The sequence below is a fragment of the Monodon monoceros genome, unplaced genomic scaffold (genome assembly GCF_005190385.1).
Source record: "Monodon monoceros isolate NGI ecotype Baffin Bay Population unplaced genomic scaffold, NGI_Narwhal_1 Super_Scaffold_7, whole genome shotgun sequence".
Classification (NCBI taxonomy): Eukaryota; Metazoa; Chordata; class Mammalia; order Artiodactyla; family Monodontidae; genus Monodon; species Monodon monoceros.
In genome coordinates, this window is record NW_021703784.1 from 59,425,628 (window position 1) to 59,444,675 (window position 19,048).

General features: G+C 45.0%; 1 protein-coding gene across 1 annotated transcript in view; it reads left to right on the forward strand.

Annotated features, from left to right (window-relative positions):
- Positions 1-1,242: 1,242 nt before the first annotated feature.
- Positions 1,243-19,048, forward strand: part of DNHD1 (dynein heavy chain domain 1) — a 66,174-nt gene continuing 48,368 nt past the window's right edge. Inside the window, 8 exon segments of the mRNA XM_029207607.1 lie at positions 1,243-1,754; positions 5,044-5,217; positions 9,715-9,918; positions 9,998-10,108; positions 12,116-12,272; positions 18,151-18,405; positions 18,515-18,652; positions 18,786-18,837. Of these exon segments, the coding sequence (XP_029063440.1) occupies positions 1,258-1,754; positions 5,044-5,217; positions 9,715-9,918; positions 9,998-10,108; positions 12,116-12,272; positions 18,151-18,405; positions 18,515-18,652; positions 18,786-18,837 (1,588 nt within the window). The 5' untranslated portion in view covers positions 1,243-1,257.

The window sequence follows — 19,048 nt, forward strand, 5'->3', positions numbered from 1 at the left end:
TCGCCCCGGGCTCTCAAAGGAGGCTCGGGCCTCAAGCGATCCAGTAACTGTTGTAACCGCTGGGAGGGGGTGGGGCTGCGGGTGAGTCTGCTGCTGGGGATCAGCTTCCTTTCGCACCGCTCCCCGCACCACCCCCGAGACACCCACTCTCGCCACTGCCCCCAGGCGTGTCCCCTTCTCCTGCGCTCCTATGGACCCTCCTCCCCTCCCTTTCCTCCCCTCCTCTTCCTTCTTTCCTCCTCCTTCCAGCCCGGCCCTCTCCGGTCTACCCCGCGCCCCACTCCATCCAACCAAGTAGTTCTCTGTACCCACCCCTCTGCTTTCTGTCCTCGACACATCCCTCAGCCCATAGGCAAATGGGACTGGGGCTTTGCTGCCTCTGAGTGACGACCTGTTCCTCCCTTCAGGCGATCGCCAGGCTCCAATCCCAGTGACAGTTTCCCTGCTGTTCTAAGGTCCTCTGAGTGAGCCCTTTCGGTGTGTGTGTGTCTACAAGTGATCACACGTGTGTGTGCGAGTCTCTGGGTGGAGGTGGCTGTGAGTAGAGCGAGCCTGTGCCTAGGACCCAAGTCTAAGTTCATCCATTTTTCCAGCAGGCACTTCCCCATGAAACCTCACCAGCAGATACCAATCTCTTCCCTTCCCTTGCCTCCTGTGCCCCTTAGGCCAGGTGAGGGGACAGTGTTCTGGGCAGTGGGAAGGGACTTTTGTGCAGGGAGGGCCCTACCTCTGTCCTGGGCCTGCTTTTTAGCAGTCCTGGGGGGAATCTGTGGGGTCGGTTGAGGGTCTCAGGAAAGGCCCTCTGCTGGTTTAGCTCTGTCCTGCAGCTCCATCCATTTTCCTGTCCTAAGTCCCTCCCTTCCCCTTTCTCCCAATCCCTTTGGTCCTGCCCAGAGCCTAAGCCCCCTTCTCTTGCCCTCTCTTGGGCTGAACTAAGCAGGTGAGATCCAGCAACCAGGAACCTGGAACTGGCAGTCGGATCCTGAGCATTGGGCAGGGTCAGTTCGACAGCAGTTGAATGCCTGGCTCCTCTTGGTCTCGGATGAAGAGGCGTCATCTAAAGCCCTTGAATCTCGGCACTCTGTAGGTGTCCTAGACACAGCAGAGCAGCGCTGGGCCTGTCAGGGAAAACAGAGGCAGTTTCTGAAGGCAGTGACTCAGCCAGGGCAGCCTGCAGTGCTGGAGCTCCTGGTAGCTGAGCTCCAAACTCTGTTCTCAGCAGTGCTGCAGGATGGCAGCCCTGCAGCTTGGTACTACATGTACGCAGTGCTGGGTCTGCTGCCTCCATATCGTGCGCTGCTTGTTGGTCGCCTTGATTTGCTGCCTTTCCTGGAGCAGCTATACCGCTGGGCACCCTGGGTCCAGGCCCAGCTCCAGCTGGACCTGCTAGGTGCCATAGACCAGGCCTTTCCCCGAGACACCTCTTTGTTAGAGGGCACCTCCCATGTTGACTGCTATCCCCAGAAGCAGAGGTTCCATCACGGGCCCCCACGCCCAGCCTGCCCTTTTGTGCAGGCCCAGTGGGGAGGGCAGCAATTAGAGGAGGGGCTGGCCACATGGCTACGACCATTGACACTGCCTGAGCTACAGCACAGCCTGGGTATTGTTGGTACTGAGGTGGCCCTGGAAGAGGCCCACTGGCTAGATGGCCTTAGCCTCCTGCCCTTGGCACTAGCGACGGACATCCCTGTACAGTATGAAAGCAGTGACGGTGACAACGCAGAAGAGGAGCCTGTCGGAAGAAGAGAGACTAAGTAAGTGAGGGACCTAGTCTGGGGCTTTGAGCAAAAAAGAGGAAGAACCCTCTTCCTTTCTGTCTGCAAAATAAACCCAGTGGTCTCAGTGTTAATCCCCATAGGGAAATGCAGACATGAATGAAAATCAAAAGTCAACGATGAGGAAGCCAAAGCTTCAGACAATAGCTTGAGTCTCCAGAGTTTCTAGACTTCTTTTTCATATAGCGCTTAGTTGTTTTTCTCACTTGTTCGTAATGCCTGAGTCTGGCCTCTGTGCCTACCTAGTGCTGGGTGCCGGATGTTTGATCCAGGTCCTTCCCTCAGGATGCTCCTAGGTGAGCGCTTGTCTGAGGACCCTTCCCACTCATGTCTGTGTGAACTAAGCCAGCTCCAAGGCACATTACATTTGGCAGCACTGACAGATAGGACTTTCATTCTGACCTTCCAGAGCTTTCTTCCTGCCCTGCGAGTGAGGGGATCCTGGCCCCTGGAGAGGTGATTTTCTCCCCAATCTGGCTCTCACTGCTCTCTTCAGGGTTTCAGAATGCCTCCAGAGACCCCCTCTTCTGAGAGTTCTCTAACTCTAATCTTGGAATTTCTCCTTGTCCTCTGGCCAGCTTGTCTGTGACATATTCACTGTCTGGGAAGAAGGGTAGTTTTACCTTTAATCTAGCTTGGCTTTCTCAATTTTTGCTCTAAGTTAATGGCTGGGTCAAGTTTTTCCTGAAGTCTTAATGGTGGGCAGATAGGCAGGCTCCTGGGGGCCTGGTGACAGGTGGCCAGTGCCAACAGTGTATGCCTTCAGTAACCCCAGCAGACTCTTCTTGTCAAAGATCTTCCCTGGCCCCTAAGTATAAGTCTCCTTTCCCGGGGGAACCTAACTTGAGTGAGAATGGGCTGAGATGTTAGCAAGAAGCCAAGTTCTTTGTCCTCTCTTTGGAGCTGGCGGTAAACCTCTGAGGCCTAGCTAATGTGACTTAATTTGTACCATGTTCCCCAGGCCTGGCCTCCCAGGCATTGATACATTCAAGAAGTATTATTGGTTATCTAATATATATCAGGAACTGCTAGATGGTGAGGATACAGAAGTGGTAAGAGAGACTCAAGCTCTTCCCTGGGGTTTTACAGCTTAGTTAAGGGAGATAGATGTTAAGTACGTTGATTTAAGTAAAGTATCATTACAATTTGTGTTAAGTGCTATAAAAATCTAAGAACACTGCCTTTCCCCTGGCTGCGCCTCTGGAGTGTGTGTGTGTGTGTGTGTGTGTGTGTGTGTGTGTGTGTACACATCAGAGTTAGGGGAAAGCACGTCAGAGGAGTTTGGGTTTAGATTAGGGTTAACAAAATATCTTGAAGATTAGGAGGTGAAATAAAGAGGAAAGTTTCAAGGAGGAGGGAGCAGTCAGTAGTGTTAAATGCTACCGAGGCAAGTTAAGAAACCTGAGAAATACTCATTGAATTTAGCAATAAGGAAGAGGTTGGTGAGAGCGGTTTCAGTGGCATTTTGTGAGGAGGAAGGCAGATTGTACTGCATACAGGAGTGAATGGAAGGTGAAGAAGTGGAAATCACGTTTTGTTATTCTTCCATGAAGCTTGGCTTGAAAGGGAAAGAGATTAGGACAGCAGATTGAAAGAAGAGTGGTGTCTGAGTAGGACTCCAAAAAATGGAGAGATGTTTATAGTCTTTAAGACGGTGCTTGAGAAGTAAGTGCTCAATAAATATTTGTAGAGTGAATGAATAAATATAGGCTAACAGTCAAAGAAGAAGAGATTGAAAATACATCATGAAGGGAACTTCCCTGGCGGTCCAGTGGTTAAGATTTCACCTTCCAATGCAGGGGCTGCAGATTCGATCCCTGGTTGGGGAGTTAAGATCCCACATGCCTCAGGGCCAAAAAATCGAAGCATAAAACAGAAGCAATATTGTAACAAATTCAATAAAGACTTTAAAAAAAAATGGTCCACATCAAAAAAAAAAATCTTAAAAAAAGAAAAAATACATCATGAAGGCGGGATAAGTGATCCCGAGCACAAATGGATGAGTTAGCCTTGCAGAGAAGAAAGTCACTCCTTCCTTGCAAATTAGGAGACAAGATTAGGATGGAAATATGTACAGATAAATGTGTGGAAAGGCAGCTGAACTTGAGGGAGTTATCTCATGGCTGAGAGCCTCAGTTTCCCCTGGGCAGAGATGGAGGCAGAGAAGGTGACTGGGAGCTCAGCAGGGCTGGGCATAGGTGGGGGGGGTAGGTTGAGGCCTGGAATAGCAGCTGAGGAGACTGCAAGGGGTAGCTCCCTGAGGACTTGTACTAAGACATCGAGCAGAGTGAGCCCACAGATGAGACTGGACACCAGGAATCTATAGAGGAGCTGATGACATTCCTTTGTTCTGAGATCTTTTGAACCTACTTAGATCATGTAGCACTTTAATTATTGAGGAAATGAATCTTTAATAGCAGTTACACCATTAAGATGTCCTGATCTGACGTCAAAATCATAAACCCTACTGTTGATGTGAACTTTAGAATAGGATTGCATTGTATCCCTGGGGTAACTTGTTCTGTTGATCTAGATTTGGGTCAATTAATGACATGAATATACTTGGATTAATTTTTCAGAGAGTTTTATTTTTGTGCTCTAACCAAAATTATTAGTCCAGGTAATTGACTTTTGGCTTCTTGAATAATTAATTTTAATACCATTTTTATCGACTGGTATGGTAGAAGTGTAGGAAGATTGTTGGTACTGGTGCAGGCTTGAGTGGGCTGAAGGATGCATCATCGGATCCCGGCTGGGAAGAGATGGATGTGAAGCTGGAGGCTGGGTGATGATAGAGGAAGAGTAAGGAAGAATCACAAGCATGGAGATCACGCAGGGTTGGAAAGCAGGTATAACGGGGGCAAAGATAGGAGATCAAGAATGTTAGGAAGGCTGCCAGAGGGAAGAAATCCAGGACCATGCGCTTGCAAGGTGATGAGTTGGGACAGCCAAGTATTCCCATTACTTTTACTCAATATTATGTAATACTGACATCATAGTAATCACAATCAATCCAGAATGATTATTCACTTATCAGAAAGGGAGAGGTTATTCACACACAGGTGTACGAATATAGTTGCCTGACTGTATCTCCTCATGGGCTGTATTTGCTCAGTATGTGAACCTTCGGGTGTAGATGGTCGACAGGCTCTGACAAGGTCACATCAGGTCCTCTCAGGCACCTGATCTAGCTCCTTCATTCACTGGCTGACAGTGGCCACCTGACCGCTTTGCTCTGCCTCTCCTCTCCTGATTTTTTATCATACAGGTCTCAGCTTGACTCGGAAGTTCCTGGGGAGGAGATCTTCCAAAAAAGAAGCACTGGCTTCTTACCGCAGACTTCCCTCCTGGGTAGCCAGATAATGACCGTAATGAAGACAGAGAGATACCTGAAGAAGATCCACTTCCTCTATCTCAACGTGGCTCCCAGCCGCGACTTTCGGTGAGAGCGCACGCCTAGACCCCTGTCCTACTCCTCCCGCCCCCGGACTTCCTCCCGTGCTGCCTCCCCACCCCCCTCCTCCTCTCTAGACCCGCTCCTCTCCTATCTTTCTCCTCTTCCCTCTCATTTCTCCTCTGTCTCCTGGTTTCCCTCTGTCTTCCCTTCTCCTCAGCTTCCTCTCCACTCTTTTTTTTTTTTTTTTTTCCGGTACGCGGGCCTCTCACTGTTGTGGCCTCTCCCGTTGTGGAGCACAGGCTCCGGACGCACAGGCTCAGTGGCCATGGCTCACGGGCCCAGCCGCTCCGCGGCACATGGGATCCTCCCGGACCGGGGCACGAACCCTGTCCCCTGCATCGGCAGGCGGACTCTCAACCACTGCGCCACCAGGGAAGCCCTCTCATAGCTTTTTGTCTTAGTCATTCTTTTCTACTTTTTTCTCTGTCTTCTTTGTTCTGTCCTAGAGTGATAGAAACATTTGGTCATCGCCTCAGAAGGGAATTTAATGGTGATCTCTTCTAACTCCAATGCAAGAATCTTGGTGTTTGTTTAAATCTTTACACTCTCAGGGAAGCTTTGTGTTTTGCAAGGCATCCTGTTCTTAGACTACTTTCTTTTTACTTCTACATTTTCGTCCTAATTTTATCTCTGTGCGATAAAAACAAGTCTCAATCCACATGACTTGAGAGGCATTCATTCACTTTCTTCCATTAGATCCAAATCTTAGTATTTTTAAATGCTTTATTCAAGTCTCTTCTCTTCCCAGAAATAACAATAATAATTACCATTACTCAAGCTTTTCTATATACATGTGTCATTTAATCCCCACCTACCAGATAGGTGCCATTATTATTTCCATATATGAGGTGAATAGACCGATGCCTAGAGAGGTTAAGTAACTGGTCCAAGACCACATAGTAAGTGATGGAAAAAGGACTTAAACCTAGGACGGTCTTAACTCAAATGTCCACACTGTTAAGCAGTATCTGATACCCACTCCCAGGGAGCCTGATTTCCTGCATATACAGTGACCTCTTCCTCCTGAACTTAGGTGGCGCTAGTGAGCTGTACCATCCATTGATTTACTGATCAGTTCATTTAACGAAAGTTCACTGAGAGCATTGTGCCAGTTATTAAGCAATGGTCTCTTGGCTCTAGTTCTGCTCTCCTCTTCCTGCTTTGTAATACTGGGGCTGGGACAGCAAACTTCATTTCTCCTTTTTCAGCCAGCGTCCTGTTAGGTTCGATTAATAGGGGGTGCTAGAAGGAGACTGGACAGCAGGATGAGAGGAGGAGGGACTCTGTCCTTCCTTGGCTTGTTCTTCATGTCTTTCACTCTGGCAGCAGCTGGAAGTTTCTGAATCAGCCTCCTCTGATCCTGAGAGGGACCAACGCCAGCTGGGTAGCATCTTCCCATCAGAGTTCTGAGTCACCGCTCTGCAAGGCACCCCCCCACACACACACCCCTGCAAACTCCTTATATACTAGGAACAGCCAGGCAGCATCTCCTTCTTAGAGAAACCTCTTTTGCTCCTCTGGTTCTAGGGCTGGCGTCCATTTCCTGCAGTTATTGTCTCTGAGCTTAATATTCCCTTTTTGCTTTTTAGGTGTCCTATGACACTTTTTCTAAAACACATTTTCTCTGTTAAATTCACTTTGTTGCAATTCCTAATGCAATTTCTGTTTTCCTGACCGAACTCTGATATAGTACCTGATATTACGAGTGGTCCCAGGAAACAATCCTCAAATATGAGATTTTGATATTATTTTGGTAATGTCCTTGGCCTTGGACAGTACTGGCCTCCTTCTTAATGGGAAATAGTATACTAGTAATCCATGACCTACAGTGGCATCACAATTAATTAGTCACTGTGGTTGAAAAGTGATAACCTACCTACTGACACCTAGCGGCTGCTACACTTGACTGTCTGGCAGTAGTGATAGTAATGGTAGCAATGTTGGATGAGATGCCTATTGACCATGGTGGAGAGCCTACAGAAAGAAAATTACAAGCTTAGGGCTTTCAACTATCAGCTCAGTCATAGTCAGAGAAGCAGCACAATCAAAGACAATTAGGCACAGAGAGAGACAAGAAACCATGAGCAAGCGAACTAAAAAGGCAGTGAATAATCACAGCGCCAACATCTGTCAAAGAAGGGACCCAATGAAGTGAGTTTCGCACTTGGTTCTGCTTTTCGCCAGAGATTCCAGTAGAGGCAATGGTGTGTCAGTTTTACTATATGCTCCTGAAAGATGGAGAAGAGGAGCTGAGCTTTCAACAGACTCAGAAAGCTAAACAGCAGAAGTTGCAGCTGGGAGCCCACACCAAGGAGGGAGGTGTTTTCTGGTTCAACCTGTGTTGTAACCAGGGTCCCAACTGGAAGCCCAGGGGATTGATTTGTGGGTTATCTGATGATTTTCATATTTTATCCAGATACTTTGCCCAGTTTTTCTAGTTGTTCTCAAGTGGGAGTGTTGGTCCAAATTTCAAGTGCACCATCAGTAAAAGAGGAAACTGGCATTTTTTGTTTCACTTTATTTATTTGCCATGTAACAGGTTTTCTTTCAAAGTATTTGCATTTATCGAAATTTTCTTGGTACTTCCCTGGCGGCGCAGTGGTTAAGAATCCTCCTGCCAGTGCAGGGGACATGTGTTCGATATGTGGTCCAGGAATATCCCACATGCCGCGGAGCAACTAAGCCCGTGCGCCACAACTACTGAGCCTGCGCTCTAGAGCCCGCAAGCCACAACTACTGAGGCCTCATGCCACAACTACTGAAGCCTGCGCACCTAGAGCCCGTGCTCCGCAGCAAGAGAAGCCACTGCAATGAGAAGCCCATGCACCACAACGAAGAGTAGCCTACGCTCACTGCAAGTAGAGAAAGCCTGTGTGCAGCAACAAAGACCCAACACAGCCAAAAATAAATAAATAAAATAAATAAATTTATAAAAAATGTTTTTTTCTTTTATTTGTCCTAGTTTTTTTTTTTTTTTTTTGTCATACCACATGGCTTGTGGGATCTCAGTTCCCTGACCAGGGATTGAACCTGGGCCACAGCAGTGGAAGCCCGGAATCCTAACCACTAGGCCACCAGGGAACTCCCTGTCCTAGATTTTGATTTATACTTAGGGGAGAACATATTCCTTGACTTCCTTAGAGTCTTTGCTCAGCTATCCCTGACTCTTGGCCCTGTGCAGGAAGAGTAGCCTCCATTAAGAAGGCCACAGGGGAAGGAGTATTCCCTTGGGAAGTCAGGCTTCAGTTAGGGTAGGTAGCTACCCTGTGGGATGCCAACTGACCCAGTGGTTAAGAGAGGGGGCTTGAGTCATGTAGATTTGTTTTTTTTGTTTTGTTTTGTTTTTTGTTTTTTTGTGATACGCGGGCCTCTCACTGTTGTGGCCTCTCCCGTTGCGGAGCACAGGCTCCGGACGCACAGGCTCAGCGGCCATGGCTCACGGGCCCAGCCGCTCCGCGGCATGTGGGATCTTCCCGGACCGGGGCACGAACCCGTGTCCCCTGCATCGGCAAGCGGACTCTCAACCACTGCGCCACCAGGGAAGCCCCAAAAATAAATATTTTAAAAAATGAATAAATGCTTTATTAAATGTGCCCAAACATAGCATTATGGCAACTAGTTTTCTGCAACTACTATATAGTTACATATAAATTGTATTTAGTGTGGGATGTAGCCGCATTTTCTTGAAATAAGACAACTTAGTAGGATTTTAAGATGGCTCTGGAGGTACTTGTCTGGTTCACTAGGTGGCAGTTTTCCTCTTTATTGGCCTGTGTAGTCTTCTAGCTACTCTTGCTTTTCCCCATTCTCAGTTACTCCAAACAGCATTCCCTGATTATCTCTGCATGTTATTTCAGCATCTAGGGATATACATATTTTATCATTTCTGAGATGCACATTTTTTTTCACATTTCAACATCTCTGAAATTGTGATGCAGCTTACAAATTGGTGGCATATCATATTGGTGGCATTTTTTAATTTTAGCATTTCATAAGAAAATGTTGCAACTAGGGACTTCCCTGGTGGGCCAGTGGGTGGGACTCCTCGCTCCCAATGCAGGGGGCGTGGGTTCAGTCCCTGGTTGGGGAACTAGATCCCGCATGCATGCTGCAACTAGGAACTGGCATGGCCTAAATAAATAAATAAATAAACAAACAAATAAATAATTTTAAAAATGCTGCAAGCTTACAACTGATGGTATCTTAGATTTGATGGGATGTTAGCTCTCTGGGTCTGGAGATAGGAACTTCTTGGGACTGGCTAGGGGTCTTTTTCTTTCTTCCCACCTATTTTTGGCTTCTGTTTCTTCTTAATATTCCATCTTTCTGGTTTGAAGATCATTCTGCTCTCTTTCCCCTCTTCCCACTTTCTTCCGCCTTCTTTCCTGCCTCCTTATTTCCCCCTTCCTCTCCTTCTTTTGTCCCTCCCTGGAGTCTGCACAAGTTTGCAAGGCTCCCACTGATCTGTGCCCTTTCTTAAAGACCTTACAGCCTGATGGTGGTACCACCCAGCAAGGTGAATTCTGAGCACTACATCTTCTCTCCCTTTGGGGTCCTGCACGTACATCCTGTGGAGGGCAGTGAGGCAATGACGCTGGGTACCTGGCACCACCGCTCTGTCCTCTGGCAACAGCTCCAGTTCATTCCGTTCTTCAAGTATTTCCTCTTACGCAAGGCCTTGGCCTGGTAGGTGATGACGGGTATGGGATTTGGGAAGAAGTGTCATAAAGAGCAACAGCCACTGTCATTGCCCTCTGATCTGTAGCTGGAAGAAGGGTGTGAAGTTGCAGAGGCTGCACCGGCACCGGACTTTCCTAGAGAAGCATCTGCTCTTTGCCGTGCCCCACTTTGGAGTTGGGCTACTCCATATTAGCAGGTGAGGTCTTCAAAACACAACTTCAATGAACTTTAAAAAATTATTTTACGAGAAGTAACAACACGTTCATCGTAGAAGATTTGGAAAATACAAAAAAAAAGCACAAAGGAAGAAAATCTTCAGTCTCACCATCTACAAATAACCATGACAAACATTTTGTTGCATATCCTTGTAGTCTTTTTTTCCATCACATATACCAATGTGATCATACTTTACATATTGTTAAGTAACCAGTTTTTTTCTCTGAATAGTATATTCTGAACATAGCTCTATGTATTAATTAATTTCTACATCAACTTGCCCCAGATCATACAATTATTAAATATCAAATTTGAGGATGATAATGCAGGTGTTTGAAACTCTGCTCTTACTATGGTATTACTTGGATTCTTTTTATTTTTTAAGAAAAGCTTAGTTACTCCTATTTTCAGTACTTTCTTGCTTTCTCTGCACAACTCTTCAACCACTCCAGTTATGTTCTGTGATAGGAGTTGCAAGCTCAGATGCCTACAGGTCCCAAGGAGGAGCTATGGAAGAAATGCAGTGGGTTCGACTCAAGACTTTAGGGAGTGTGGGACTGCAATCAGTTTGGAGATTGCACCTAAAGAGGACAGTTACTACTTAGTTCCAACTGACTGTTGCAATGGGGAACATGGGTCCAGTGTGTCAGCCACATTATTTTTTCAGGATGACCTGGGAATCCACATTTTGTTGTCAAATCTCTTAATTTTACCTGGTTAGTGAAAATTTTTATTAAAACACTGTGCTGGCCAACTCTTAGTGGTACATATAAAAACCTTTTCAGTCTGAATTCGGCCCATGGGCTACCAGTTTGCAACCTCTGCTCTAGGTATCCTCCAGTCTAGCTTAATCATCATGGCATAATTGGGCTGCACAGATCTGAATTTAAGTCCTGAACACTAGCAAGGGACTTTACTCTTAGAGCCCCAGTTTCCTGATCTGAAAACAAGAGAGGAAGATTTCTGCTACTCACAGCTGTAGTGAGAATTAAATGAGATTGTGAATATAAAGTACCATGTTCAGTGCCCCAATAGGTACTGAATAAATTACACCCATTGTGATCATCCTCTGCTTATTAGGGGGGTCCTTCATTTTTTCAAGGATATTTAGAGATGTAGATTTTTCAGGGTGGTTGTTTGGGGAATGAATAAGAGAAGTGGGGTTTCGTCAGGGATGAAACTTCCCCATAGGGAAGTTGGAGGTTCCTCACCTTTGATTCTAAAACTTACCTGTCCTATATACACCACCAAATGTAAAATAGATAGATAGTAGGAAGCAGCTGCATAGCACAGGGAGATCAGCTCAGTGCTTTGTGACCGCCTGGAGGGGTGCGATAGGGAGGGTGGGAGAGAGACGCAAGAGGGAGGAGATATGGGGATATATGTATACATATAGCTGATTCACTTTGTTGTACAGCAGAAACTAACACAACATTGTAAAGCAATTATACTCCAATAAAGATGTTAAAAATAGTAAAAAAGAAAGAAAGAAAGAAAAAATAAAATAAAACCTACCTGTCCATCTAGACTGTTAGGGCCCTTGGCTTCCCCTATTCCATGGAAGAAGTCTCTGCATTCTCTCCTTCTAAGTCACACCTTGGGATCTCCTTGACCCTCTTTCCTGGCAGAAAGGTAACTCAGTGAAAACATTTACAATAGATAACTAATAAGAACCTGCTGCATAAAAAAATAAATAAAATCAAATTCAAAAATTAAAAAAAAATTAAATACATAAAACAGAAAAAAACAAAAAACATTTGCACATACCCCAAGCCTTTCCCAAAGAGTTCCCCAGCCAGCATCTTCCTGGGCTTAAACTCTTCAAAAGAACCCTCAAGAGGAGGCTATCACTGTTGGTCCCTGGGAATATTATAATCTCTCTAAACCTTTGCTCATGCTGATGTGAGCTGGGCTAGGAAGAAGTCAAAGGTGTCCAAGGTAAGAGGGCAGAGTCGCTGGCTCTGAGCAGTTTAGTCCTTGATTCCAGGCTTCTGCAGGAGCTGCGCTCTGTGTCCTGGCTCCCCCATGAAGCAGATCAGTGCTACGAGTTGCTGGACCTACGGCGGGCTCTAGCCAAGGAAAACCACAAAGCTCTGCGCCTGCTCCATCGCTGCCTGCATCTCTGCACGTCCATCCTTCATCTGGTAAGAGGCTCCGATTTATTGTGAGCTTTTTCTCCAAGCTGAACTCGCCAGTGTTTCAGCCTTCTCTTGGCTTAAGCTTGCCTGTGTGTTCTGGACTCTGCAGTTGGCTCAGAGCCATTGTCCTGTCCAGCAACAGCAGTCTCTGCTCTAGGTGGATGGATTAATAACAAGTAGGCAGAGACTTGGACTCAACCTTTTCCTAAGGCCTTGAGCAGAGAGGAAAAGGAACATAACGAAGTCTGTTTTTTTCAGTTGTTCGTGCCAGGAGCATTAGAGAATTTGAGAGTTGGAATCCTCATCTTTCGTGCTGCTAGGCTCATGTCTGAGCATATCTTGAACCTTTGACAGGCCACTGTGGCTGGCAGAAGCATCCAGTCATGGAGTCCTTCCTTCGTGTGCCTACTTTGTATCTGTGATACATGCCACCTAAATACAGTTTATTGAAATTTTTGCATATGTATACACCCATGTAACTACCAGCAGGTCAAGATATAGAGCATTTATAGCACCTCAGCAAGCTCCCCGGTACCTCTCTCATCAGTGCCTCCACAAAGGTAACCACTACTCTGACCTCTGTCACCATAGATTAATTTTGTCCGATTTGGAATTTCATGTAAATGGAATCAGACAGCATGTGCTCTTTTTCGTCTGGCTTTTTTTCACTCCACATTATGTTAGTGAGATTTATCCATAACATTGCAGGTAGTAGTGGTTCATTCTTTTGTATTGCTATGTAGTGTTTTACTATAAAAATGTACCACAATTTATTTGTTAACTTTCCTGTTGATGGACACTTACGTTGGTTCCAGTTTTTTGCTATTGTGAATAACTGTTATGAACATTTTTGTACGTCTTTTTTTTTTTAAGATGTTGGGGGTAGGAGTTTATTAATTAATTTATTTATTTTTGCTGTGTTGCATCTTTCGTTTCTGTGTGAGGGCTTTCTCTAGTTGTGGCAAGCGGGGGCCACTCTTCATTCCGGTGCGTGCGCCTCTCACTATGGCGGCCTCTCTTGTTGCGGAGCACAGGCTCCAGACGCACAGGCTCAGTAGTTGTGGCTCATGGGCCTAGTTGCTCCACGGAATGTGGGATCCTCCCAGACCAGGGCTCGAACCCGTGTCCCCTGCATGTCCCTCTTTAATTACTCTTAACAAGGTTTTGTAGGTTTCCTTTAGAGGTCTTGAAAATATTTCATTAGATTTATTACTAGATATTTGATATTTTTTGTTGCTATTATAAAAGGTATTTTAAAGCATTACTGTTTTCTAATAGTTGCTATACCATACACAAAAATTAATTCATGGTGGGGCTTCCCTGGTGGCGCAGTGGTTAAGGATACGCCTGCCAACGCAGGGGACATGGGTTTGATCCCTGATCCGGGAAGATCCCACATGCCGCAGAGCAAGTAAGCCCGTGTGCCACAACTACCGAGCCTGCGCTCTAGAGCCCGCAAGCCACAACTACTGAAGCCCGTGCGTGTAGAGCCCGAGCTCCACAACAAGAGAAGCCTGTGCACCACAAGGAAGAGTAGCCCCCGCTCACTGCAACTAGAGAAAGCCCGTGTGTAGCAACAAAGACCCAATGCAACCAAAAAAAAAGAAAAAAATTAATTCATGGTGGATAAAAGACATTAAGTATGAAAAAAAAATCCAAAAAGCTTTCAGAAGATATTATGGGATAATATTTTTATCATCTCAGGGTTTCTTAAAATATAAAAATTATAAACCATAAAAATAATAAATTGTCTATATTAAAATTAATTTAAAAAAAATCACCATAAAAAGAGTGAAAGGACAAGCAAATGCAACAGTTACCTCTTTCTGTGCTGCTATGTAGAGTGAATGGAACCTGTCCCTGTTGGCAGTCACCCCAAAGGTGGGGGGCGGGCAGTGAGGGAGGATGAGTAATCAACACAGCTGGCAACTGGATTGTTACAGAACCAGGCTTGTAATCTGTGCTAAATAAAAACGTGCTGCTGCCCATCAAAATGTAGCATTACTGAATAACTCAAATAGATTAGAAACAAATAAATAATGATATTAAATGCAAGTGTTTGGTAGACATTCTTACCAATTTTTAAGGAAGTTTCCATCAATTCCTAGTTTGTTAAGAGGTTTTTTTTCATGAATGGGTATTGAATTTTGTCCAATGATTTTTTTTCTACTTTTATTTAGATGATCATGGGATTTTTCTCCTTTAGTCTGTTAATATGGTGAATTGTCGGTGTTAGACCACCTTTGCATTACTGGGATAAACCCATTTCCTTCCTTCCTCCCTTCTTTCCTTCCTTGTGTAACTTTTAATTTTGATGTAATTTCAAACTTATTAGGAGAGTTGCAAGGATAGTGTAATAAATTCTCATATACCTTTCACCCAGATGGTTATTTTTTTCCCTTTTATGTTATCATTTAGGCTCTTTTTCTTTCCCTATGTGTATACACATTATTTTGCTGAACCATCTGAGAGTGAGTTGCAGACATCAAGTCCATTTACCCCTAAATATGCCAGTATGTTTTTTGTAAGAACAAGGACATTTTCTTCCATAACTATAGTACAATTATAAAAAATTAGGAATTTCACTTTGATAGCTTCTATTACCTAACCCACAGTCCTTATTAAAAATTTGCCAATTATTTCAATAATGTCCTTTTTAACTATGTTTTCTTCCCTGCTTTATGATCCAATCCAGAATCATACATCACATTTAGTGGTCAGTGAGAGATATACATTAAAAATCCCCTCCTATGGACTTCCCTGGTGGCGCAGTGGTTGAGAGTCCGCCTGCCGATGCAGGGGACACGGGTTTGTGCCCTGGTCCGGGAGGATCCCACATGCCACGGAGTGGCTGGGCCCGTGAGCCATGGCCGCTGAGCCTGCGCGTCCGGAGCCTGTGCTCCGCAACGGGAGAGGCCACAACAGTGAGAGGCCCGCGTACGGCAAAAAAAAAAAAAAAAAAAAAAAAAATCCCCTCCTATGACTATAGATTTATTAATGTCTCCTTGATGTTCTTTCGGTTTGCAACATGTATTTCAAAATCATGTTGTTATGTGCATAAAGGTTCATAACTTTATTGATATGAAAACGTGTTCACTCTTATTACTACTTTTCTACTAGAGTTCTCTTTTGTCTGATACTAACAGCATCAAGCATTTGCTTGAACTATCTTTTTCTATCCCTTTGTTTTCAACCTCCCTTTGTTACTTTGTTTTATATATATCTCTTAGAAAGAGCTGGGAAACGTTTTGTCTGAGGGTCTATTACAGGCTTGGCTTTGTTTTTCCCATCCCATTTTGGTGTTTTCTATTTCCTACGCTTTCTATTTGAGTCTTCCTTGTGTTTTTTGTCCTTCATTGGGTTGTTTTACATTTTTGTTGCTATTGCTATCCTCTTCTGATTTGGATGTTATACATTTTATTCTCGTGATTGCCCAGGAACTACTCAGTGTCTACTCATCTTTCTTAGTTTCAGAATCTTGATTTTATTTCTTTTCTTAGACTCCTACCTGGAGAAAGGCTTGTAACTCAGTTCTGGGCAATGAAACTTAAGTGGAAGTCACTGGGAAAACTTTTAAAAAGAGGCAGATCCAACTGGAATGTCTTTTGGGACCTTTACTCCTGTCGTATTGCCTAACCCGTGGATGACATTTCTGGTGCTGGGGAAGCCATCTCACCATGATGAGGGTGAAAGGCATATTGAGGATGGAAGAAGAGGAAGATAGAGGGAGCTTTGTTCTGACTGATATTATTGGGGCAATATGCCATCCATGGATTTCTTACTGCATTAAATAAACCTTTACTTGCTTAAGCCATACTTTTTCTGGTTTTCTCTTCCTTGCAGCTGAATGCCTATGTAAGACATTTATACACCTGCCTAACAGAGGTAGCTGTTCAATTTGTATTTTTATAACGATGTTTCTTTCATGTCTGTTCCTAAAAACACCCACTCAGAGAGGCCTTCTCTAGTCACCCTATTTGAGATTGTAAAAGCTCCATTATTACGAGAACTCCTGATTCCTCTTTTTCTGCTCTGTTGTTTTTCTCACAGCACTTATAATTTTCACATACAATATAAATTTATTATTTATATGTTTATTGTATATTATTTACTTATTATGTTTCTTGTATTCCCCCCCCCCAACAAGAGGGTAGGGATTTTTATCTGTTTCATTCACTAATATGTCTCTATTGCTTACTATAGTGTATGCCATATAGTAGGTGCTCTGTGAATATTTGTTGACTGAATGAATGCCAAGTTGAGTTTGTGTCTATATCTTTCTTCTAAGCAGAATAAAACCTTAGCACTCTTCTAATTTCCTTTTTCTCCTCTCTTCCTCTCCCCACTCTCTGCCCTTCTCATGATGCTTTTATTGATATCTCCTGGAATTTTAGTTCTAGATTGTCATGAACATTCTTGTTTTACAGCTACTCATTTAGAATTAACGATGTGTTTCACAAATTGTTTTTTGCTCATCAGAGCTTCTTGTAGACCCCTTTATACTCTTATATTCATTTTCCTCTGTCAGAAATATACTGTTGTTTATTTTTTTTTCCAGAGAGGATCTGTGGATGGTGAATTTTTAGTCTTTGTATATCTAAAAATGTCTTTATTCATCCTCAAACTTCAGTGATACTGTGGCTAGATACAGTATCCTAGGTTCTAAAAATTTCCTTAGAACTCTAAAGATATTGCCCCTAATGATGAGGTTTTAAACACATATACTGATAAGATGTTATGGAAAAACCTAAACAAACTTTTCGGCCAAGCCAATAACTATTGTTGTTGTTGTTTTTATGGTTTTATCCTAGTTGTCACTCAGTAAGCCCTTTCAGTGTGAGGTGGTACGTTCTTTTTGTAAACATTTACTGTGGAACGGGCCACGCCAGGCACTGTCTGAAGCAGTAGAGACATGAAATAAGGTGTGGCGGACACCTCCTTGGAGAATTTACAGTGTAGTCGATGAGTCACACGAGTAGATAATGGTACGCTGGACTAAGGACTATGACGTGGGAAGCACTGGGTATTGAGGGTATTGCTAGAGCACAGGAGAGGACACCTCGCCAAGTCCAAGGCATGTCCGTATATGACACACCTAGCTTAGGTCTCAACTGCCTTGGGTCTGGATCTCAGAAGACTGGGATCTGAGCTCAGAGTTAGCAGAATACAATCCACAGACAACTCGTAGTTCTAATCACAAGCTCTGTTGAGCATCAGAAAGAATAGGAGAGCAGCAAGGACAAAAGGTCCATCTGGCCAAATATGTCTTTCTGGTGTCTCCCCTCTGTCCCTCAACAGGACAGGCCCAGAGGTGGCAGCTATCGGCCGCCTTTGTAGGCTGAGGAACTTCCCCGTTGTGAGAAGAACCCACACAAAGGTCCCCAGGCTTTCAACCCTATTCCCTGTCCCCCACTAGAAAGGCTATGTCAGTAGCCAGAGACAGCTTCTACTCTCACAGAAGGCAGTGTTGTGCTGGTCAGCAGGCCACATCACCCAGGCCTGGTGATCGGACTCCATATCCTGGAATAATTGCTGAGCCTTACTTAGCCAGTCTCTCTTTTTCTTTGTCTAATCTATGCATTGTGAATCTCTCTATTTACACATGCACAAATTTTCTATTTGAGTTCCATCCTGGGGGCTCTTGGCAGACAGGCCTGGCCTATCAAAATAACTCACTGTAGCTTCTCAATGTATCTTCTCCATTTCACATCTTCCCTGGTCGCTTAAAGATTTCCAGGGCCAATCTGTACTAAAAAGCAGCCATTCATGTGTGTATCTAGGTTTTAGGCTCCATGACCTGAGAGCTTTGCAACGGGCCAGTGGGTGGCCAGTTTGGTCTCCATCCCCCTTTCTCCAGTGAATTTTCCACTCTCTATTCTGACAGATTCACGAGGATACATACCACATGCAACAGGGCCTGCAGGAGCAAGTGAAAAACTGCAAGAGGATCAGGACAGGCCAGGGCTCCCTATACCTTCAGAGGGTGCAGTGCCAGCAGCTGGAGCAGAAGCTGAAGCAGGCAGAAGCCTGGCTGCTGCAGACGGGACAACTGGCCCGCCTGGTAGACTACATGATTTGCCAGAACCTCATGTCCATCGTAGAGGACGAGATAACCTCTTTTGTGGCCAACATCTTGCAAGTGAGGTGGTGGGTGGCACGTGTGGAGGTTGGCGGGCGGTCAGGGGCCAGCTGGTAGGGAGCGGATACTGACATCTAGCCGCACCACCTCTCCTGACCCTCCTTTACAGGCCCCAAGGCAGAAACCCTTTCTCTCAGCGCAGCTGGTCTTTGACAGTTGTGGCCAGCTGTCTCATGAGCCCTGTATTGAAAATATGATCCAGATTATAATTGGGGGCCTAAGGTCTACGAAGGTCTCTGCCCTGAAGGTATTCTGGATTGGACAGGGGGCTGGCTGTAGGAATTCCCACTTCCTATCCTCTGTATAATCAGAAGCTCTCAGCCTGGTCTGAACCCTCATTGTTTGCTATCTCTGCCCCTTCTCTGTACCTTGGCATGAAGGTAATGCAGTGTACAGACCCGAAGACCTTCTGGGATTCCCTGTATTTTGAAGGTATTTAAGGAGCCCTAGGCAGCGGGGAGGAAGGGTGGAAGGAGGGAGAAGGGCACGTGCAGTGTCCTAATGGCCAGAGAGTCGGGCACTGGGCATGGATGGAGCAGCTCTAACCTGGGTCGGCACATGTGTTGGGGGGTAGGAGAGTGGAGGCATGTTTTTGCTCACTCGTGCATGTGCCTATGTGTATGTACGTGCACGTACCTGAGTG